The sequence below is a fragment of the Taudactylus pleione genome, unplaced genomic scaffold (genome assembly GCF_031769625.1).
Source record: "Taudactylus pleione unplaced genomic scaffold, aTauple2 ptg000376l, whole genome shotgun sequence".
In the NCBI taxonomy this organism is placed as follows: Eukaryota; Metazoa; Chordata; class Amphibia; order Anura; family Myobatrachidae; genus Taudactylus; species Taudactylus pleione.
In genome coordinates, this window is record NW_028284777.1 from 4,401,595 (window position 1) to 4,426,388 (window position 24,794).

The 24,794-nt window shown below is 44.5% G+C and overlaps 1 protein-coding gene across 6 annotated transcripts in view; it reads left to right on the forward strand.

Annotated features, from left to right (window-relative positions):
- Positions 1 to 24,794, forward strand: part of ARHGAP24 (Rho GTPase activating protein 24) — a 664,176-nt gene that overhangs the window by 538,068 nt on the left and 101,314 nt on the right. For all 6 annotated transcript variants that reach the window (XM_088445039.1, XM_088445045.1, XM_088445040.1 and 3 more), the window contains one exon: positions 17,903 to 18,025. In XM_088445039.1, the coding sequence (XP_088301165.1) occupies positions 17,903 to 18,025 (123 nt within the window). The remainder of the gene's footprint in view (positions 1 to 17,902; positions 18,026 to 24,794) is intronic.

Here is a 24,794-nt window from a genome sequence, read left to right on the forward strand (position 1 = left end):
GGGGAATAATTGATACATAAGTCATAATAACTCTACATTTTATAACATATGAGAGATAGATAGATAAATAAATAGAGAGATAGATAGATAGATAGATAGATAGATAGATAGATAGATAAGTTAGGCAGAACCTATAGATGTTGGTATAGGTGTCTGGGATGTGCAATGGATGTCAGTCCACACAGTAGATATAATTTAACCAGGTGATTTATTAACCGACACCGGCAGATAACAGCATGCATGTAGCACAGGGTTAATTTAGGTATGACAGGTAATCAGATACAGCCACGGACAAATGGGATTAATAAAGGTGTACTGCATGTAGTGTAGCACACACTATATAAATATAGCCTGTACTGACAGTGGTTTATACACATCAAATGTGTAGACACAATGGATTGCAGCAGGTCTGCTTCCTTTACACAGTCTCCGTGCATGGAGACGCTTAGGGGCATGTCCTCTGTAATGAAGGATGGAGGAGAGAAGATGCTTGGAGAAGTCATGCATGTGCATTAGTGCACTTTGGTCAGGGTCGGAGGGTGAGTCTGTGATGCACCTCTGTCTCCAGGATAAGGAGTACTGGTAACAGAGGGACCCGGTGACTGCAAATAGAGGGTAAGGCAGCGCAGAATGCACTCCCCTCTCAACAAGATAGATAGAGCTATAGCTAGGCCATGCGTTACGCCCAGCATGCCGGCCGGGCAGAAACTTAGAATTGGCCAGTCTGGCCATGACCACAGATCATAGGCTCTCAAACTATGTTAAGGCCCATTTAAAAGAGAAAAATAATAAAATCTGATAGCCAGGCAGGGTTCCCATACAACACTTGTGGTCCTTCCACTCTCTAATTGCACGTTAGCAAGTCCTTCTGCCACAACTTTTACATAGTCACCAGGTGTGCCTCTCTATTATAGAAGCATCCCTGATTCATTTTTGGCACGTGCAGATGTGCCCTTTTTCTAGGTCTGTATACATACCATAGGCAAACGCAGGGGGGGTATCCGTCTGCCTGGAAACCCCCCTCCCCAGCACATACCATGACCACAGTAGAAATAGTAATATAATAGAATTTTACTAGTGCTACATGTTCTTCTCAGTATCACAAATGAAATAATTAGCACCACCTGTGGATCTTTTAACATGTATCAGCCAGTAATAAATAGCCTGTGCACTAACTAGGAGATCTGGAAAACATGCACTGTTAGGGATGCACTGCTATAGAGCCCAATATGTACCTATATGTCCAGGGCAGTGCTAGGTTCTTCTGCTGCTCCTCCAAGCTCCCGGACTTGCTCCATTGCTCTGGAATGGTGCTCACATGTAAAATAAAAACATTCAGCTCAGGAAGTATAGCCCTACTGCTGCACCTAATGACTTCCTGTGATCCTGTATATGCTGGAATTATGACACACAATACACTTTGTATGACGCATATTAAAGCTGGATAAATACTATTTCTGCCCTTGTCATGGACTGGCCACACTCACTCTAAAATCAAGCATTTGGAAACCCCCCTCTAGAAATCCTGCGTTTGCCACTGCATACGCACACAGGGGGAAGTGGCCAATGAAAAGGGGCATGACTTTAAGATGCATCCCCTTTTTGTCACTTTAGGGGGCGTTCCGGCACTTACGGACATGCCGGGCTGCCCCCAAGCGCTTCTATCAGTGTGAATGGATCCTGGGCACATCCATGCACAGACGGTGACCGTTACCCCGCAGTTTAACCCCAGACGCGGGACACTGCGACCAGCTGGTGGGGACGGCACCCACAGGCTATTTCATCGGGACGCCATGCCGGAGGGCCGGATGCTTTGTGCCCTTTAGAAATATGAAGGACGCGGCTCTCCGCTGAAACAGCCTATCGGGAACGATATATATATATATATATATATATATATATGTACAAAAAATTCTGCACAGGAAAAAAAATGGTGCATGGCCACGCGTTACGTCCAGCATGCCGGCCGGGCAGATCCCAGAATTGGCCAGAGGCAGATTATCCACAAGGCGGTACAGGCGGCCATCTAGGTCCGGGATTCGCCTGAAAACGACACCAACATGGGAGGGATGGAGAGTGTGACTGGTGCGGAGGTACAGGGGTGAGTTGAGGCAGGGGGTCATATGTGGCATCGCCATCTGCCAGTGCCAGCATGTGTGTGACCTCTACCTTTCAAGTAAAATAATTTGGAGTTATCCCTATACAGTGCACTCACTGATTCCACCTGGATATTAGGCGCATTAAGGTATCTTGCATGACAGCACCAGACCATCTTCTTTTGCCCAGGGGCTCAGTGCAGATTCTATTAATCCAAAAACAAATGGTTATATAATAAAATCCGTTTACCTTAACCTTTTTGTTTTTGGAACCTTGAAAGGTGGAGATCTGCAATACTAAGATAAATATACTGCTACACATATGATGATTACAAGTTTACAGTTGTGAGTTTTATGTGTGGGGGCATCCCCAACAAACTTTGGGCCTGATTCAGAGCTGAACGCTCTGGCCAGAGCGCTCGCTCTAAATCAGGGCCCTCCTACCTTTTTTTGGAGCGTCCTCATGGACGCTCGCATAGCTGTGGGTTACCACCCACAGCTATAGCAAGCGTCCATGATGATGGTCGCGATGGTCTTGACCATCGCGAACATCGGGCTTGCGACGGAGACCCTGCAGTAGGGTCTAGCTGCCGCAAGCCCAGGAGTGATTTTGGCTCTATCAGAGCCAAAATCACTCCCACTGACATCACTAGTGATGTCAGTGGGGCCGGCTTCAGACGGTAGGCGTTCCCTTGGGAACGCCTCCGTCTGGCAGGCACGCCCCCGGCACGCCCACCAAAGGGGGCGTGCTGTCAATCAACATCGACAGCACGCCCCCTTTGGTGCGAGACCCGGAGCGACAGCTTGGCTGTCGCAGTCCGGGTCTCGCGCATGTGCACGACGGAGCTCCCTCCGTCGTGCGCATGCGCAGTGGGGCAACATCGACCCGTTTGCGAGCGTCCTTTGCTCGCGAACGGGTCTGAATGACCCCCTTTATCCTTACCTATTTGGGGGAGATTTTGAATAACATGAAGGATAATACAATACTTTATATTTTATATGATTTGTTTACTAAACAGAATTCACAATTGTTTGTTGCTTTTTTTCTTCTCTCTTTATATGTTATATATGAAACTCTTCATTCAAGAAAGTGGCTTCTATTAACAGGGTAAAACATTTATACATCTAATGCTGGGTATACATTGGCAAATATATTGGCCGATCAATTGATCGGACAATATATAAGGTGCCCGTCAGCCAGTGTGTACCAGCGATATGTCTGTGAACGACGTCGTTCACAGACATATCGCGTTGGCTCTAATGCACAGCCGATGGTAGATATATCTGCCGATATATTTTGGCATCGTGCTGTGTGTACACTTGCTGCAGAGGCCACGGGGAAGGGGGCGCGACATGCCCCCTGGCCAGCAGGACCTGCAGCCAGAAAACAGATGATAGTTGTTCAGTGTGTATGAACAACCATCATCTGCAGATATATCTGTTAAGTGTTTACCCAGCTTAAAGTGTCATTATATCTGTTACAGTTTTTTGTATTCTTATGTATGGTTGAGTATTGGTGTAACTCATTTGTACCGGATTATATTGCCTGCTTTTGAGTTGCGCACATGAGGATACCTATTTGCAAATCACATGACCATATAAACCTAGGCTGGAGCTGATGTTAAGAGTAATATTCATCCAGTTTAAAATTGGTTAGAAGGAGATTTGTTAATAGCAAGAAACCATTTAATATAATCACCAGCCAATTATTACTAATAATGTCAGATGTGAGCTCTGCTGCACAAGTGGATACACTTGAATTGATATGTCCCTAATCTTGGACACACAACATGTGAAAATTCCTCTCAGCAAGATGAGAAGATTAGTGCCACCTGGTGTCCAGTAATGTTCCAAACGTAATACTACTGCTCTCGAAATTGACGAATTTCGTTTACGCTTGGTGAACTTTTTCAAGATTTTAAGGAGAAATCCCATGAGCTTTCCCAAAAAGGCTGGGTCCCCTCTAATCTCCAAAACATTGCAGTTAGAGATAACCAAAAAATATTAAGCAGTAGTTCCTTTCAGTGGCGTAACTAGGGCAGGGCCGCAGGGCCTCTTGCCCTGGGCGCCGTGGGATCGCCACGGTACAGCCGCTCTAGATGTCTCTTCCATAGTAGGCACAGAAACAGACAAATCTCAGGTGCACAACTCCAAATTATTGATAATATATATATGCAATAAAATTTTGCAATCAATAGAGGTTTATACTGTAGTGCAACTTTGGTTCATTGTTGGGGCGTGGGTCCCCTTGGATTGCTTTGGTTGATCTGTTTCAGGGCACCGCATTATAACACATTTTTCTTTTATAACACATTTTAACCCTTCATTGTTTGTTTATTATACATGTATTTCACCCTTTTATTTTCATTTCTTTATATGCAGCAATGGCTGCTCTTAACTATCTTTTTTACACTGCACTCTTCTTACTATGGCGGTGCCCTGGGGCAGCTTAGCTGGGCCAGTTTGAGGGGGTCCTGCGCTCTGGATTTGAACCCTAGTATGTTAGGGACCTACCCTAAAAAGGTTACCTGGATATGGTAGGTAGGCCCATAACCTTGGCCATGATTATGCTAAAAAAACCTCTATTGATTGCAAAACGTTATTGTATTTATATATTATCAATAATTTGGAGTTGTGCACCTGAGATTTGTCTGTTTCTGTGCCTGCAATTAGTCTCATCAGGTAGCACCTCCCATTATATATATTCAGGTTGTGCAGTCCAGGAATCTTTCCCATATACTCCATTTAATGTGCTTTATTGCACACTTGAGGGAAAGGAGTCACCCTCAGTCTGGACTAGCACCCTTCCTTATTGGTTTAAAAGCATGGAGTCTGGTATAGTATATGCGCACACTGGTATTAGGCACAATTCTAGGTAATTCCTACAAGTTATATACTGTAGTGCAACTTTGGTTCATTTTTGGGGCGTGGATTCCCCTGGATTGCTTTGGTTGATCTGTTTCAGAGGCACCCCATTATAACACATTATTCTTTTAGAACACATTTTAACCCATCACTGTTTGTTTATTATACATGTATTTCACTTTTTTATTTTCATTCTTTATATGCAGCTGTGGCTGTCTTAACTATTTCTTTTACACTGCACTTTTCTTACTATGGTGGTGCCCTGGGGCAGCTTGGCTGGGCCAGTTTTGGGGGGTTCTGCGCTCTGGATTAGAACCCTAGTATGTTAGGGACCTACCCCAAAGAGGTTACTTGGATATGGTAGGTAGGCCCATAACCTTGGCCATGATTATACTAAAAACCTCTATTGATTGCAAAATGTTATTGTATTTATATATTATCAATAATTTGGAGTTGTGCACCTGAGATTTGTCTGTTTCTGTGCCTGCAATTAGTCTCATCAGGTAGCACCTCCCATTATATATATTCAGGTTGTGCAGTCCAGGAATCTTTCCCGTCTCTCCCATAGTACTAAGCGGGACCGAGCGGGAGGACAGAGGAGCAGACAGCAGCGGGCTTGGCAGGAGCAGGGATTCATCTCCTTTGACCCTCTCCTTGCCCCCTGTCATCACCCCTATCCAGTTTAACATAACCAAAAGGTAACATCAAATTATGTTATATTCATATGTAAAACACTTATATTTTTGCTTGTGAAAAAACACAGAAATAATAGTCAACAAATACCTAAAGAAAAACCTCTGGAAACTCTACTTACTGTACATTACACAAGTTATATTAGTGAACACTGAAGTAATGACATTACATCCTGTCAATTATAAGCAATGGCATTAGAATTCACCTTTTATACATACATTATTTACAGAACCATACCCATCTATGTTTTCAGAGCATTTGTTCTCTGCTATTGGATTGTACTGTACCATTGGCTAGCATTGGCTAAGGACCAGGTAGTTTCAGTATTTCCTTTCAATCTTGAAGCTTTCATTCCTGCAAGCTGGTCATAATGCATCAGGAAATGATTGCTCACATTGCTGGGTCCTAGAGGAAATAGCAGTCCTGACCAAAGACTGAGAAAGCAATCCGTACAAATAAGATCCAGGTAGTGATGACATGGGAAAAATATACAGTAGTTTGAGAACTGAAGAAAGACAGATTTTTTTTTTTAATAACATTATAGTCTGTTTCCATTCCATGTATAAAGTATGTATTATACTTTGTATAGTCCATAGAACATTTGCTTTACTTCCATATGTTTTAATCTAATAGGTAATTCATTTTTTTTGGTAGGGTATCACTCTATGGGGTCTCTTTATGAAGCTATCTTAATCTAATCCCAGTCAAAAGGCTTTATCACGCTTCATACAAATTACCAAGAAGTTACAGCGAAGATATCACAGATCAGATTGTAATTCCTTCCAAGGATTTTATTTATTACCTTTTGCTATTCCCTAATATTCATGAACTGCACGTCACCACCTATCCTGTAATCTTTTCAGTATATATTTTTTTCTGTTAGGGTAGAAAGGTACATTATAGATATTGGGCCTGATTCAGACCCGTTCGCTATTTGCGGTCGTTCGTTCAAAAACAAGGGGTGGCTATTCAAATGATCCGTTCGCAAATTGCAGTCTGTTCACACCTCTAAGTCTGAACGAGCGAGCAAAACATATGCTCGTTTATTTGTTAAAAACGCCCCCTGGCCGCTCGCACCATACGTCATGTCCGCTATTTATTAGATTAATCGAGTACATCGACCAGCGTATGAACTGCTCGCTATTCTTGTTGTTGGTTTTTTCAACCAGTATTTTGCGAGCAGTTCTGAGTTAAAAAAAACCAAGTGACGTGGTCAGTGACGCTGCTGGATTAATTATGCACTCCCTTAAAACGCCCGTTTTGACCTTTAAGCACGCCTGCGTTCGGATCTCCACTCCCCATTTTCAAGCACCTTCCCCTGTTACCACCCACATACGCCTCATTCTGTCACTCAAAATAGTAGGCATTCGCTATATTGCGAGCACATGAATTTCGGCCGCACTGACTGGTTCGCGCATGCGTATAACGATCCGTACGCATGCGCAGATGTGCGAACATCGCTCGGAACGAGCGTACTGCCGCTAGCGAGTGGCTCTGAATGAGGACCATTATCTTTGCCTATATGCTGGATGAAGTTATCTTTTCATTTTCTTGATATCCGAAGAACTGTACAGGACCACTCCTCTTTTTCTACATTTAGAATGTAATTTTCTATATGTGTGAACAGCGCACATTGGGCCTGATTCAGAACTGTTCGTTAATGCCGCCGCTGCTGAGTACTGTATGTGTACGTGGCTGCTATGCAAAAATATGCAAATGTCATGGGAGCTGAGATATTTATTGAGACGCCTACCTGCGGCTTTGCAAATCCAAGCACCTGTGTAAAGTGGTGCAGCATCTGCACACAAAGACGCAACATCGGTCGCAGGCCATCGATTGCCGCAGTTTTGAGTAAGCCGCAGCTACTTAGACAATGGAGCCATATTTCTTATGTAAGGGATCACAGACGCAGAATTTGATACACCCCCGAAATGGTCGCCACTGCAAGGAGCCGCTGGATTGATGTGTAGTGTGGACCGCACATAAGTGCAGCCCACACTACACTTCTAGTAACAAACACACAGCCGCCGGCACCGTAAGATAAGTGGAGTTTTTGTTTTTTTCCGTGTGTGTCTGTCAGGCCCTGGGATTACTGCTGGGGGGGACTACTGCTGGGGGGACCACTACAGGGGGCACTGCTGGGGGCACTGCTGGAGGGACTACTTCTGGGGGCACTGCTGGGGGGACTACTTCTGGGGACACTGCTGGGAGGACTACTACTGGGGGCACTGCTGGGGGGGATTACTACTGGGGGCACTACTACTGGGGGCACTGCTGGGGGGATTACTACTGGGAGCACTGCTGGGGGGGACTACTACTGGGAGCACTGCTGGGGGGGACTACTACTGGGGGCACTGCACTGATGGGATCACTACTGGGGCACTGTATAGGTGGGGATTACTGCTGGGGGCACTGCTGGGGGGAGACTACTACTGGGAGCACTGCATCGGGGGGGACCACTACTGGGGTACTGCATCGGGGGGACCACTACTGGTGGCACTGCAGTGGGGGGATTACTGCTGGGGGCACTATATAAGGGGCACTGCACAGAGGGGGACTACTACTGGGGGCATTATATAAGGGGCACTGCATAGGAGGACCACTACCTGGGGCATTACATAAGGGGCACTGCATAGGGGGACCACTACCGGGGGCACTATATAAGGGGCATTGCATAGGGGGGACTACTACTGGGGTCACTGTGTAAGGGGCATTGCTTAGAGGTGACCATTGCTGGGGGCACTGTATAAGGGCTTGTGTAGCTATGCGGGGGGGTGGGGGGTGCAAGGCTGAAGAAATGCCTAGGGTGCCAAGAAACCTTGCACCGGCCCTGGTTGCGACACACCTGTGTTCTTGGGCACTACTCCCCGTTAGCCCCCAAATGCTCCCTGACTGTCAATCGCACTGTGAATAAACATCCGCTGCCAGCTACTATGGTAATGTTCTTAACGCATGCGCCGTGCAACTTAGATGCATGCCAGTTTGTCTATTATCGCTGAAATGTTTAAACATCGACATAGCGTCCTACTCTTAATGAGGCCCATCGTCACTTCTTGCGGCCTGAATTCTGTTTGCCACCTCCAATACATAAATGATAACTGGCAATGGGGATCTCCCTGTGTCAGTGGTTAGTTGTGATCTACTTTTTTATGCTATACTGTATGTTTACTTTTAAAGGACATTCTGACAAACTAAATCACAGCACGATTACCTTTAATATTTCTCTGATGGACCAGAAAAAAATTCTGTTTACGCATTTGAAAATGTATGTTAACATTGCTGTCAGCGTGGACTGAATTTGAATCCATACTGCCTGAGTTTTCTAAATGTGTGGCCAATTATCCAAACGTATGCTTTATTATGAATCTGATAAGAGACAGTAGTGACAGGAGGCATTTTGAGCTGTGATAAATTGCTGTGTCTACTACAGCTAGTACATGAGGGACAAGGTACTGGCATTTTGTGGAAGGCATTTTGTAATCCACAGGAAAATAATGATGTTTACCAACTTTTGCAGATATCTTACCAAAGGACTTGTCATTGAGTCAGTCAGTGCAAGTACCAAGCCATCTGGCTGAACAACAGCTGCCTCCTTATTATCTCTAAATATATCTGCTACAGTTATGACTTGATTATACAGAACCCATGCCACATGATTCTAAATCTACGCATAGTACTAAATTGTCCAACAAGTTTCTTTTTACAAAGATCTAATATGTTTGCAAAGGAAATTGTAACGTTCAAAAAAGAAAACAAAATCTTAAGAGCAACAACAATAACAGTACAGTAAAAAATTAAAAATAAATGTGATTTACAGCATATTGAAGAATACATGTTATATTTTTAGCTTTTTAAGTCAGGTCATTCTCAATAAATTTTTGAACCACTAATTAATTTCCCAGGCACTGTTGATATGGAACACTGGGCCTGATTCAGAGTTGGGAATAGAGAGTGAGATAACACTTAACTGTGTACCTGGACAAACCATGTTGCAATGCAAGGGGTGTAAACTGTAAATACATAAAAAATAATTTGCATGTAGGGTAAATACTGGCTGCTTTTACATGTAGCCCACAAATACTGCACAGCTTTATTATTACTTTACAATTTAGTTGTCTCCCTCCCAAATCTAAATCTCTCTGCACATTTTAAATCTGCCCCACCTGCAGTGCAGCATGGTTTCACCAAGATGATCAGTTGAGAGAGATATTTCTCTCTATTCCCAACTCTGAATCAGGTCCGCTGTGTACAGTTCTGCATATTGGCACATTTATTTTATTTTATTTATTATCAGTTATTTATATAGCACAGACATATTCGCACTTTACAGAGAATATTTGGCCATTCACATCTGTCTCTGCCCCAGTGGAGCTTACAGTCTATGTTCCCTACCACATGCACACACATACACACTAGGGTTATTTTTGTTGGGAGCCAATTAACCTACCAGTATATTTTTGGAGTGTGGGAGGAAAATGGAGCACCGAGAGGAACCCCACGCAAGCACGGGGAGAATATACAAACTACAAACAGTTAGGGCCGTACTGTGTAATGCCTACATATTACTGAATTTTTATTATAATAGTACATAAAACTTTTATAATACTTTACTTTGAGGTCATATTATCCAATCAGCTTTCATTGTATTTGTTTTATAGCTTTACATCTATATCTTTGCAGCAAGGGTTGGGCAATGATGACACAAATCATGTCACCATGCCACTCACACCTGCCTCCTTGACCTGCCCTCTAGGATCTCCCAGAGAGAAGCAGCAAATGCAGACCCTTCAACATGACCCCTTCCATCCGGTACAAATTGCTCTGCTCCTGGGCTTCCTTCTTAATTGATGATTGCAGACACCTGTGGTGAAACACCATCTCATCTATTAACTAGTTCAACACAGGTGTCTGCAATCATTAATTAGGTGGGAAGTCCAGGAGCAGAGCATTTTGTACCGAGTGGAAGGGGTCATGTTGGAGGGTAGGCAAAAGGCTGATATGTATTATAAAAATATGTAAGGTAAAGTAACTACAAAGATTAAAGGCGGGAAACATATTCCATTGCTCCAAGACAAACAATTGTCTCCCAAATGGGTTGGGACTTCAGTGAATTGCTTACAAAAAGGGAAAGAAGGTTACTGCACTAGTTGGTAATTTAAATATATAACTTTTATGAGAGAAGTGAATTGACCTGAGTGAAGACAGAGTTTATTTGCATCTTATTGTGGCAGTATTTTTGTGCATTATGGGTAATGTCAGTAATACTAATAACCGGCACTCATGTCTGGGATAATCCCCACTTCACCTAACTTTATTTACAGTTCAGATCTCTAGGTCTAAAGTCTAACGCTATGGCGTAAGGGCATATGTAAGGATATGTGACGACAGTAGTTATTTATATCTGTCTCCCCTTCATTCTGTTTTAGTCAGGTGGGTGAAGGAGAAATAGTAGATCACTAATCCCTATGGAGAGATGTCAGTGCAGTGCTTACGGTCGTGTTACTAAAGCTAATAACAAAACAGGGATGGGAACAGCGTGTGCACTATATTATTTCATTAACTGTCATGTACATAACCCCTCATTTATTTTACTCAGTTAATGAAACAGTGCAACAATTACAGAAACAAAGCGCATAAAGTATATTTTAAGTACAAATAAATTTGTTTTGGAAAGATAATGAGTAAATATTCCAACATACTGTATATCGGTATCTTTAGCAAATGATGTATAATCAAAGCAGCTACCAACTGACTTGTTACCACGCAAGGGTGCACTGTAGGTTTTAACTTTTCAGATGCTCCATGGCAGTGGCGGAACTTGTGAGTGGTGGGCCCAGGTGCAAAAAATTGCTTCGGGCCCCCCTCCTCCGCCCTACTCCAAGTTCAAAGTGCATTGGGTGACAGAGAGAGGTAGAGGGTGACAGGGAGAGGCAAGGAGTAGACAAAGGGAGGCAAGAAGGTGACAAGAAGAGGGTGACGGAGAGATAACAGGCAGTGGGTGACAGGGAGAGGGAAGAGGCAGTGGGTGACAGGGAGAGGGTAATAGGGAGAGGTGACAGACCGTGGGTTACAGGGAGAAGCATTGGATGATAGGGAGAGGTGACAGGCAGTGGGTGACAGGGAGAGGGTGATAGGGAGAGGGTAATAGGGAGAGCTGACAGACAGTGGGTTACAGGGAGGAGCAGTGGGTGACAGGGAGAGGTGACAGGCAGTGGGTGACAGGGAGAGGGTAATAGGAAGAGTTGACAGACAGTGGGTTACAGGGAAGAGCAGTGGGTGACAGGGAGAGGTGACAGGCAGTGGGTGACAGGGAGTGGGAAGAGGCAGTGGGTGACAGGGGAGAGGGTGACAGGGATAGTTGATGGGCAATGGGTGAAGGGAGAGGGGATAGGCAGTGGGTGACAGGGAGAGAGTGATAGGTAGAGATGACAGTGAAAAGCAGTGAGGGAGAGGGTGACAGGCAGTGGGTGACAGGGAGAGGGTGACAGGGAGTGGGAAGAGGCACTGGGTGACAAGGAGATGTAATGGGTGCCCGACACATTATACCACACTGTAGTACCCCCCACATTATGTCACACTGTAGTACCCCCCACATTATGTCACACTGTAGTACCCCCCACATTATGCCACCTGTAGTGTCCACACATTATGTTACACTGTAGTCTGCACATACATTATACCACCTGCAGAACCCCACACATTATGCCACCTGTAGTGCCCACACATTATGACACCTGTAGTGACCAAACAGTGTACTCACTAGCAGCATCCACAGGCAGCCGGCAGAGCAGCAGTCACAGCCTCACAATGAGTCACACCCATGAGGCTGCGCTGATGCTGGGTCATACGAGCATGTGATGGGCTCCTCCAATCAGAGCTGAGCACATGCTGCTCTGATCCCACTGCAGAGACTACTGGGAGTTAATACCCAGTAATGCACTGCAGTGCTGAGCCTGACTGCACTGTGCTCCAGTCCCCTGCGAGTAGCTGCCGGCCGGGTCAGTCACAGCCTTGATGACTGCCCGGCAGCAGTTGTACTGCACCTGCCATACAGGCAATGTGGACCCCTATATTGCGGCGGGCCCCTGTGCAGTGCATTGATTTAGGCATGAAATGCCACTAGTTGTTACTTTCCAATAAGTATGCAAAATTATTTTGTGGTAGAAAAACACTGGTAGTCCGTTTTGTAAGTGATCTGAATGATCCTTTTACTAACAAAGAGCATAATATTTTGTTATTAACAGTACTTTTTGGTATGTAGTCATTATGTAGACTTTCAGAATGACAACACCAATCTTGACATGAGCAGAATGTCGAAATGATGTGATGTCGAAAATGCAAATGTTGTCATTCACAATGTTGACATGGGCATAATATCAACATGGTCATTATACTGATTGGCTGAGAGCGGACACTGCCATAGCAACTGTTCCTATGCTCTCAGCCAATCAGCACTTCCCCATTCATTTCAATGGCAGTGTCCGGCTGCTAGTGACCTGACATTTTGCGTTGGCACTGTACATAGTGTACAGTGTCTGTTTGTGGGGTTCCGCTCAGTTTGTTATTTTACCAAGACCATTGGATCCCACCTTGTAATGTTGTTGTTTTAAGTGGTCAAAATTGGCTGGAAACTAGAGAGTGGTGAGCCCAGGTGCAAGAATAAGCTCTGGGCACCCCTATGCAGTGCCCCTAGTAGTGCCCTATATACAGTGCCCCCAGTAGTGGTCCCCCTATGCAGTGCCTCCAGTAGTGCCCCTTATACAGTCCCCACAGAAGTAGTCCCCCTATGCAGTGCCCCCAGTAGTAGTCCCCCTATGTATTGCCCCCAGTAGTAGTCCCCCCTATACAGTGCCCCCAGTAGTAGTCCCCCCTATGCATTGCCCCCAGTCGTAGTTCCCCCTATACAGTGCCCCAGTAGCGGCCATCCCCCCTATACAGTGCCCCCAGTATTAGTCCCCCCTATGCATTGCCTCCAGTAGTAATCCCCCCTATACAGTGCCCCAGTAGTGGCCATCCCCTCTATACAGTGCCCCCAGTAGCGGCCCCCCATACAGTGCCCCCAGTAGTAGTCCCCCCTATGCATTGCCCCCAGTCGTTGTCCCCCCTATACAGTGCCCCAGTAGTGGCCATCCCCCCTATACAGTGCCCCCAGTAGTAGTCCCCCCTATGCATTGCCTCCAGTAGTAATCCCCCTATACAGTGCCCCAGTAGTGGCCATCCCCTCTATACAGTGCCCCCAGTAGTAGTCTCCCATATACAGTGCCCCCAGTAGTAGTCCCCCCTATGCATTGCCCCCAGTCATAGTCCCCCCTATACAGTGCCCCAGTAGCGGCCATACCCCCTATACAGTGCCCCCAGTAGTAGTCCCCCCTATGCATTGCCTCCAGTAGTAATCCCCCCTATACAGTGCCCCAGTAGCGGCCATCCCCTCTATACAGTAGCGCCCCCCCATGCAGTGTCCGTGCCCGTGCCCCTTACACACACACAAAAGAAAACCCCGCTCAACTTACTTGAATCCCCGATCCTGCCGCGACTGCCGCTGTCATGACGTCTTTCCCATCACACGCAGCGGGGGGAGTCGGAAGGCGGAGCTCATGAGTGAGCTCCAGCCAGCTCCCTCCGTGGACTCAGCAGCCAATGAGAGTCTGCCTGACTCTCATTGGCTGCTATAACAGTGTTTGTTACTGTGTAGTGTGGACCGCTCTCACCGCGGTCTGCACTACACTTAAATACTGTGGGGCCCGGGGGACACTGGCGGCAGGTGCAGCGGCGCTGTTGGATGCAGGCGGCTATGGGCTCCTGCACCATCGCGGGCCCCGCTAGTACCGCCACTGACTGTAGGAAAGAAGAGAAGTTAGCTGTTTTTGTCATTTTTTAACGAAATCCAGATCCAAAATCAAAACACGACGATGCTTTGGAACCAAAACCAAAATACGGGGGTCTGCACAGATCTGAAAGTCGACATTTTGTAGCACACCTATAATTTGTGCACCACACACATATTTTGCAGAACTTTACAGATAATATTTAATTCGGTGGAGCTTCCAGTGTATATTATCTACCATGTGGACACACACACACGTTTTTTTTTTCAGAAGGCAATTAACCTACCTCTGGCCCTGATTCAGAGCCGGACGCTCTGACAGAGCGCTCGCTCTGAATCAGGGTCGGTCTTCTTGTTCTTTAGAGCGGCCTCCTGGCCGCTCGCATAGCTGTGGGTGACCACCCACAGCTATAGCGAGCGGCCAGGAAGATGGGCGCAATGGTCAAGACCATCGCGACTATCGGGCTTGCGACAAGACCCTTGTGGTAGGGTCTCGTTGCCGCAAGCCCCAGAGAGATCTAGGCTCTGACAGAGCCGAAATCTCTCCCACTGACATCACTCGTGATGTCAGTGGGGCAGGCCCCAAACGGAGGCGTTCACATGGGAACGCCTCCGTTTAGGCAGCCACTCCACCTGTGCCCACCCACCAAAGGGGGTGTGCTGTCACTCAACATTGACAGCACACCCCCTTTGGTACGAGACCCGGAGCGACAGTTTGCCCGTCACTATCCGGGTCTCGCGCATGCGCATGACGGAGCCGGCTCCGTTGTGCACATGTGCACAGGGCCAATATCAACCCGCTTGCGAGCGCATAGCGCTCGCGAGCGGGTCTGAATCAGGCCCTCTGTGTTTTTGGATTGTGAGAGGAAAGTGGAGTACCTGAAGGAAACCCACACCTACATGGGGAGAACATATGATATAAACTCTATAATATCAGTAAAAATAGGCTGCAGTTTATGTGCTTTGAAAGCATTTATTTACATATATAGTATACTTACATACCTAGTACATTATACACTTTATAATCCAATAACAAGACATTTTTGTTTATATTACAAATCAAACAAAAATATTATATACTAGAAATATTTGTGTGAAGCATTCTACATCAGCTTATCACATGGTCCTCCTGTAGATATTATTTTCAAAATCGTTAAAAGTAAAATACTTTGTACTAAAGTTTTAAAGAAACTTTCTTTGCTTCAATTAAACACCTAGGGCCTGATTCAGAGCCGTTCGCTATTTGTGGTAGTTCGTTCAAAAACAAGGGGTGGCTATTCAAATGATCCGTTCGCAAATTGCAGTCTGTTCCCACCTCTAAGTCTGAACGAGCGAGCAAAACATACGCTCGTTTTTTTTATAAAAACGCCCCCTGGCCGCACGCACCATACGTCATGTCCGCTATTTATTAGATTAATCGAGTACATCGTACAGCGTATGAACTGCTCACTATTCTTGTGGTTGGTGTTTTCAACCGCTATTTTGCGAGCAGTTCTGAGTTAAAAAAAACCAAGTGACGCGGTCAATGACGCTGCTGTATTAAATATGCACTCCCTTAAAACGCCCGTTTTGACCTTTAAGCACGCCTGCGTTCGGATCTCCACTCCCCGTTTTCAAGCACCTTCCCCTGTTACCACCCACATACGCCTCATTCTGTCACTCAAAATAGCAGGCCCTCGCTATATTGCGTACCAACGATTTTCGGCCGCACTGACTGGTTCGCGCATGCGTACTAAAAACCGTACGCATGCGCAGATGTGCGAACATCGCTCGGAACGAGCGTACTGCCGCTAGCGAGTGGCTCTGAATGAGGGCCCTAGTACTTTAGACCTGTCCCAGAGCTGCCCTGCGTAATAAATAAATACATATGTAGCAGTATGTCTACAGTATATTGTAGTTGTTATTTATGTGGTGCTATGGAAAACAGAAGTGTTATATTAAAGCATCTTAAAAGTATTGTCTTGCACATATTACCATGATTGTTTGCTCCAATATACAGCTAGTCTGTTTGTCTAACCTTTAAAATCTCAATTGTTTTTTTGCTGCCAGTTCTGTAAACAATAGATCTTGCAGCATTTTTAAAATACCAGAGGTTGGATGTTATTCAGGTGATGTAGGACAAGAGCTCAGGGGTTAGCAGCTAAGCAGCTCTGCAGGATTCTTAGCTTAGTTACACCAATGAAAGTATATATGTATATAATTTATGCAGCAAAATAAATAAGTCTTCACTTTAGGGAGATTAACTATTCTTCCATGCCTGAATTCCAAGCTTTGGTCAGATAGCAGATGATTTATCTTTCACATGTGTATTCAGTCCAAAAGACAATACTCGTATCTACCCAGCGATCTAGCAACTCCATTTGTTTATGGTGAACATATGTACAATGCACGGCTACGCAGCCTATGTGATTTGTTTCTAAATAGAAGAGTTGACAATTTATACTACAGACTAATGTGTTATTGATGAATCACAAAACCCCAAATCAAAGGTAGAGAGGTGAATTTCTGGGCCCCATAGCAAAATCTGAGTAGGACCATGATAATTCTATTTTATCCTCCTAGGCCCCTTCTGAGCATGCGCTGGTCCAAAAGCCTAAATAAGGTCCTTTGCTCCATAAAACACAGCTGAACATGTTTCATTACCAGCTGAAGTGCCAGGACATAATTCATGCGTTTGCTTCATATATACCTAACCACAACCTTTACTTTTACGAATGCCCGTGAACAGTGATTCCACACTGGACGACTTTAATGAATGACAGAACGATCACCCTTACATCATTCATTAATGCACTGGCCGATAGCGATATCGCTAGGTTTGATTTGGCGACTGTCGCTAGCGACCGATGGAGCTTGCAATCATGCATACACACTTGAGCGATGTAGGTGATATGTCGTTACAAAAAGTTCCCTCTGTACGGCCATGTGTACCATTTGCTTGACCTCTCTTTATGCGTTATATACTGTGCTTGACCTTATTTCCAGGGGGCAAAAAGTATCCAGAGAATTTTAGATGAATTTGGACCACTAATTTAACCTCTTATTATTGAAATTCTATGGAATTTCACAGTCTGCTGAATTGATTTGTCCATCACTGTAAGCAGCATGCACAACATATACTATACATAACGTTTTTGGTACCTTAGCAGAAGTGACCATACTTGAAGCACAGGTGTGAAAAATGTTAAGTGAACTGAACGACCCGAAACTGTCCTGTAGCTGGTGTGATTTTGGTTTGTATCCCACGTATGCTAAGATACACTGGAATGTAGTAACGGTATTTATGTACTGTATGTGGGTTTTGAACACACTTTTTTATGTTTTCACTGGTCTGGATGCATATGAACAGATTATGAAAATGACCTCACCAGTGATTTTCTAGAGACAATATTTGTAATACTGTGTCTTGTTCTGCTTCTTGTAGGGGGTGACCGGGAGCGAATGACTGCAAATCATGAAACATATCTTCTTATGGCCAGCACACAGAATGACATGGAAGACTGGGTGAAGTCGATCCGTAGAGTTATATGGGCGCCATTTGGAGGAGGTGAGTTTTGAATATCAGAGACCATTATGCAATATGTTAATCAGTACAGTACAGTACAGTGCTGAATTGTGTCAGGGAATGACAGGGCTACCGACAGCTCTTCCAAGCCCCGGTACTGGGAAGGAGCATGACCAACTTGGGGAGGTGTGGCCTGACCTCCTTACAAAAAAGGTAAAATATAATCGCAGCCGCACATCAAGCAGGGAGAGAGCGGACTGACTGCAGCAGCAGCTTCTCCCCCTAGCCCAGCACACAGTGTGACAACACATCATCTCTTTCCCTGCCCGAAGTACCGCACAGGGAATGTGGGAGGGTGGGGCTGCAGGACGGGCCCCTCTAACAGCACCGTACCTGGGTAAAGAGTACCCGCTCTCCCTCTCAATGCCCCTGGGAAATGAAGGATTATGTGCTTTTCTCCCATTCAAGAGTTTGGACTCCTTTCTTTTCATTTTGATTTTGCTATATGTAATTACTGTACAAGATATTTGTTGTAATAGTTCCATCTAAGCCCAGTGGTCATTGTATTAATATAAACTGCATTAACCAACTGCTTGCACAATTAAAGTTTCTTTGGTTTTGCTAAGTAATGAAAATATATTACATGGCAAGTTATTAAACAATAGTCTGTTACTAATAGCTTATATCATATACAGGGGCATTTCTAGAGAGGAGGGGGCCTGTGTGTAGTCTGTCCAGGGCCCCTTCCTCTCTCTCCGGCGGCTGGCTATGCCACACCTGTAGACTCTGGGCACTACATTGTATCGGAGTCTACAGCACATGCGCAGGTCACTGCCGCAGCCATTTTCCCTTTGTTATTCCTACTGCGCATGTGCAAAACGCATGTGGCGGCCATTTTCCAGACGACTGTGACAGCGCTGATACTGGCACCGACGTGGGACTCTGGAAGCTCACAGGGAAGTATTAAAAATATGGGTGCAGGGTGTGCGGTGTGGGCCCCCCTGGACCCAGGGTCCCCGCACACCCTGCACCCATTATAGAAATGCTCCTTATCATTTAGCTGATTCATGAGGAAGGGCCTAGTGACGTCACATTTCAATCAGAGTAGAGTGTCCGTGTGCAGACTCCATGTGTGTCCCCCGCCCCACAGCACTGCCAGTGTCTACTGCACTGGCGCTGATATCCTGGAATCCATCGCAGGGTGAGTGACAGGCCATGAGCATTTGGAAGTGGTGAGGAGGGAGTGGTTGCAGAAACACAGGTGTGCCTGTTATATGCAGCTTGAGAGCCTTCTGCATGCGACGAGATTAGCAATTTCTGCGACTGGTCAGACCTGCTGTAATTGTGCGTGACGGGCCAATGTGGTTCGATGTTGCTAATGTATACGCAGGACTACGAGGTAGTACGGATGTGAGAAAGAAGTAGTGGGCATCTCTATGCTGGCAGGTATTAACATATTTTTGCAGCTTAATTTCATGCCATTACGCAGCTGCGATCACAATTGTGATCCGTGCTGAATCAGTCCCTGAGTACTCGCTTTCTGGGTATGTCTCCATCATAGACAACATACTGTACATTTATTTGTGAACCAGTGTGGACTAACAGGTTTGCTGTGTGAACTGGCAGCTCTATTAATCATTAACTACATGATTAAATAATGTTTGTTCACTCCTGCTGGGGGTGAAAGCTTGTGTCTAGAACATCATTGCTTTTTTTCACAGAAACAATGTTACTAGAATAAACAGCATCAGCAAAGTCACTTAGGACATTACTTGTGTGTTTGCATACAAAATGCCCTTATGCATTATTGAAGGTCAGTCAAAGTCACTTGGAAATAGCAGAGACTAAAACAAAATATGTGTGTGTAAGGGCATTGCTCTATCACCAGAGATGCAGTACATGTTGATAGGTTGGACAGATTTCTCTCTTTTAAAGTGGCTTACTATGCTTCATATACTGATAGCAAAAAACATCATATCATAATGGAAATTATTCTGATCATTATTTTTTACTGCTATACATATACAGATAATTGCTGAAAAGTTGACATTAGTTGAAGATAATTTGAGAAATCAGTCAAATAATGTCTTCCAATTGCACATAGCCCCAGTGCGCTCAGCCGGCCATACACTAAGCCAGTGGTTCCCAAACTGGGTGCCGGAGTGCCAAGGTGTGTGGTCCAGTACCAAATCAAATCCAGTCCTGATGTCTGCCAATCATAAACTATGTGGACAAACAGAAGGCCAACCCTGTACACCACCACATAACTGACCCTAAGGATGACTCGTAAGCACAAATGACTCTATGTATTAATTTTTGCAGAGATTCACAATAAGAAACTTTTGGCCTAGGGTTGCTATGTCAAATATGCTGATATTCTAGGATGGTGTGATTTAAGACAGTTTGGGAACCACTACACTAAGCAATTATTGTTCCAATCAGCCAACTGGTGTGTAGAATAACACGATAACCAGCTGTTTGCTCCTATAACCTGAGAAACTCTTGTTATTTTATTTAGCAGGAGAAATCAAACATGTTTAATTTTGCTGAACTAGTGGGGCAATAATCGTTTCAGTGTATGGGTAAAGTTAAACACTTTACCCCCAACTAAGTGATTTCAACAGAAGTAGGCGACCTCCAGCCCCATCGCCCTCTGTGTCCCCCATGATCTCACCTGTGGTCCCTACACTGTACTGTAAACTCCTTTGATCATGGCACAAGTCATCGGTCCCACATTTCAGCTGTTTCCTGGACAGAGGAAGCATCTTTTCGGGACATTTTTATCACAATCCTCATCTCAGAGGATTGTGATAAAAATTTGCCCCTTAGCTAACACTTACCATCAAGGTGATCGGTGATCTACTCCGTGACTCCAGTCAGCTGATCGCCAGGATCCTGCTCTGTGCTTTGAACCAGCATCTCAGTATACAGCACAGAGCAGCTTACCGGGGTCATGGACCAGGAGCCCAGCAATTAGCTGACCGGAGTCACAAAGGAGATCACAGATCACCATTATGGTAAGTGTTTTTAATTTTAATTCTAATTTATTTTTCTCTGTAATCAGCCTGTGGTTTATCAGACACTCAGGCTGATCATGGAAGCTTCCTCAGACAGGGAAGGCTGAGCTGAAGTAGGTGAAATGGGGGGAAGCCATTTCCAGATAGAGTTATTATCACAGAGCTCCCTCCCGGTATTTTTTCACAATTTCTTTTAGTAAATCTGAAACAGACCGCATTTCACTTTACAAGGATGGGAAATGCAATCTGCATACTAAGAATGTTCATTTAAGTGTTTCCTTTTTTTTTTTTTTATGAAAATTGCTCCAAAAGTACATTTAAGTGATACAAAAACACCCATTTTCACATTATTTTAGTAATGTTGATAAATTTGCCCATTTGAATCCAAGAAAGCTAATGTGAAACTGCTCTATTTATACACATTTTGTGCTATATTTACAAAAGCCACCGCTTCTCTGCGAGTTGGAGCTAAAAATTTAAAGCGGCACTCACAGTCAGTGTAAGGCAAGCCAGGTGCTACTTTAAATTTTCAGCTCCAACCCACTGAGAAGCGGCGGTTTATCAAATCCGCTGCTTCATAAAGATAACCCATTAATAGTAACCCACTCTCTAACCACAGCCAAACCAAATTTCAAATAAGTGCATACATTCTTGGACTACAAGAAACATGACTTGCTAAGGAGCCTGTTTATACATTTTTTAGATAAATGGGTATTAATTCACATTCTTTCTCTCAACAAATCTTTTTCATTGCTCCAGACAAAGCACGGTGCTTGTGATAAGCTACTGTCCTGGCGAAGTGGTTAAATAAATAGACCCCAAACAGGTCTATTTACTAAGCCTTGGATGGAGATAAAGTGAACGGAGATAAAGTACCAGCCAATCAGCTCCTAACTGCTATGTCACAGGCTGTTTGAAAAATGACAGTTAGGAACTGTTTGGTTGGTACTTCACTTCTGTTCACTTTATCTATAGACCCCTTAGTCTGTGCACGCTCATTTCTTGATACAGTACATGCACACAGTTACAGTTATGAAAGCTAGAGTGCCTATTATGTAGACAATTACTTTTAAAATTTGTCGCCTCAATTTGCAGACACCAGTCATGACTTTAAATTCAACACACAGCTACCTCAGCACTTTAGGGGTACACACAGTCTGCATTTGGATTCATAAAGATGAGGCTTTCTGACAGTCTAAATGCAGATGCAAAGTGATGTAATGGTCAGCATTACTGCCTTATAGCAGAAGTCTTTAGTTCGATTCCCACCATGGCCATAACTGTGTGGAGTTTGTATGTACTCCCGTGCTTGTATGGGTTTCCTCCGGGAGCTCCAGTTTCCTCCCACACTCCAAAATATACCAGTAGGTTTAACTGGCTCCCAATAAAAATTAACTCTAGTGTGTATGTCCATGTAGTAGAGAATATAGATTGTAAGCTTCACTGGGGCATGGACTGATGTGAATAACTAAATATTCTCTGTAAAGCACTAAGGAATATGTGTGCGTTATATGCAGTGGCGTCCCTCCACTGGGTGACACCCGGTGTAGTGAGTAGTGTCGGTAAAGTGGGGGTGTGTATGGCCATGCGGGCCGAATCCCCCGTTTTAGTCTTTCCGGGGGGTCCCGGAGGTGCGGACTTTCCCCAGGGACCAGTATATTTACAGTGTTGGCTCTCTCACTGTGTCAGGAGCCAAGTGATGCAGTGGCGTCCCTCCACTGGGTGAAACCCGGTGCAGCGAGCAGGGGCACTAAAAGGAGGGGGGAGCGGGTACTAATTACCCGGGCCCGGGCTTGCTGGAGGGGCCCGGGTCCGGCACCACTGCCCCCCCCCCCTTTCATCACAGCAGCCCAGCACACGCTACTGTGTGCTGGGCTGCACTGGGAGACTGCTCTCGGCTGCTAAGAAGCAGCCACAGTAGTCTCCTATGCCTGTGGGAGGAGCGATTAAGCTGATCACGCCCCCCTCTGGTTATGCGCCGGGCAGAGGGGGCTCACTGCGCCCCCCTCACCAGCGTGCAGCGCAGCATCGTGACACTGCTAAACTTCTTTGTTTTACCTAAGGGGGCGTGACCACAGCTCCCGTGATTAGGCCACACCCCCTTTTACCCAGGCCCGGCGTATCTCTTGGCAGGCCTGGCAGTGAGTACTGGCTCCTGTCACTGAGGCACTTTGGTGTAACCTCTCCCGGGTGTGGCCCGCACACCCTTCACCCCCCCTTGTGACAACACTGGTTATATGAATAACTGGTAACAAATAAAAGCCAACATTACAAGTAACTTGCTACCAGATTAGAAAACAGGCTCAAAATAACTGTGAACATAAATTATTTGTCTCATAACTACTATGTGTATTTAGCTTGAATAATAGCTCCTGCAAGAATTCTTTAGTACTATTGTATTTTTCCTTACTGCTTTTTCTCTGTTTTATTCCATGTTGTTTATGTCAATAAATCCTTTTTATTGGTATACAGACGTGGACAAATTTGTTGGTACCCTTGCAGCTCATTGAAACAATGCTTCATCCCTCCAGAAAACTGATGAAATTAAAAACTATTGTCTCACTACTTTGCTTTGTCATAGAATAAAGCAAAGAAACTGTGAAAAGAGATACATTGTTGCTTATTCTCCAGAGATGTTCTATAATGAACTAAACAGATTTGTTGGTACCCATTTGAAAAAATAAATAATTGGAATATAGTGATATTTCCAGCTAATTGCTTTATTGAATAAGCATCACATATTCTAATCAGCCTAATTCAGCCTATTTAAATGGAGAAAAATGGACCAGGAAAACAAAGGAGAGAGTTGTCTGAGGAGATCAGAAAGAAAATTATAGACAAACATGTTAAAAGTAAAGTCTATAAGACCATCTTCAAGCAGCTTGATGTTCCTGTGACTATAGTTGCAAATATTATTAAGAAGTTTAAAATAGAGATGTGTGCGGACCCCTGTGCTTTGTTTTTAGTAAAACCTCCATCAAATGTTTTGGTTTTGGCAAAACCACCCTCAAGTGGTTTGGTTCGGTTTCAGATTTCTTTGAAAATGTATAAAAAATCTAAAATCATGTAACTTGGATCTGTTTTTGTTCCTATAGTAGTATTAACATAAATACAATTTATTTCAAGTCAATTTTGACCACCTCACAGCAACTGATATCACGAAAGAGTGTCTTAAATGCAATCTAAAACACACAAGATCTGGATTCCAAACTTGACGCGGAGAACAGAGTTGGGACTCAGTAGGACTCGGAACCCCAAAGTTCGGGTGTGTACGGTTTTCAGTAAAACCGAAAGAGCATGGGCTAAACTACCTGGTGCAGAAGTCTCATTAGGAGTTACAGAATTCACTTGATTGGAGTGATTGCCTCTAAAGGTTGTGCAACAAAATATTAGGTGAAGGATCTCATCATTTTGTCCATGCCATTTTTGTTTTATAATTTAAAATATTCAGTTGAATCAAAAATCAAATGCAAAATCTGATTTCTATAAAATAAGGCATAAACAATGATGGATGCCAATTTTGCCACTTTCAAGTTATTTCAGAGAAAAATTAAAAATATGGGTTCAATTTTGTAGAAGGGTACCAAGAAATTTGTCCACGTCTGTGTTGTCTTCGTCCTGATTGGCCAGATATATTAGCGTTCCTTTCTTTTCTTTATATTTTTAACTGGAGGAGGTTGGCCAAACCTTCATTGGAGTTGTTGTCCACCAGACCTATTCCATATGGCTAGACTGCGCCCTACCTTTATACCTTATACTATTGCATACTTACCCAGAACAGGCGGCTGCACTAC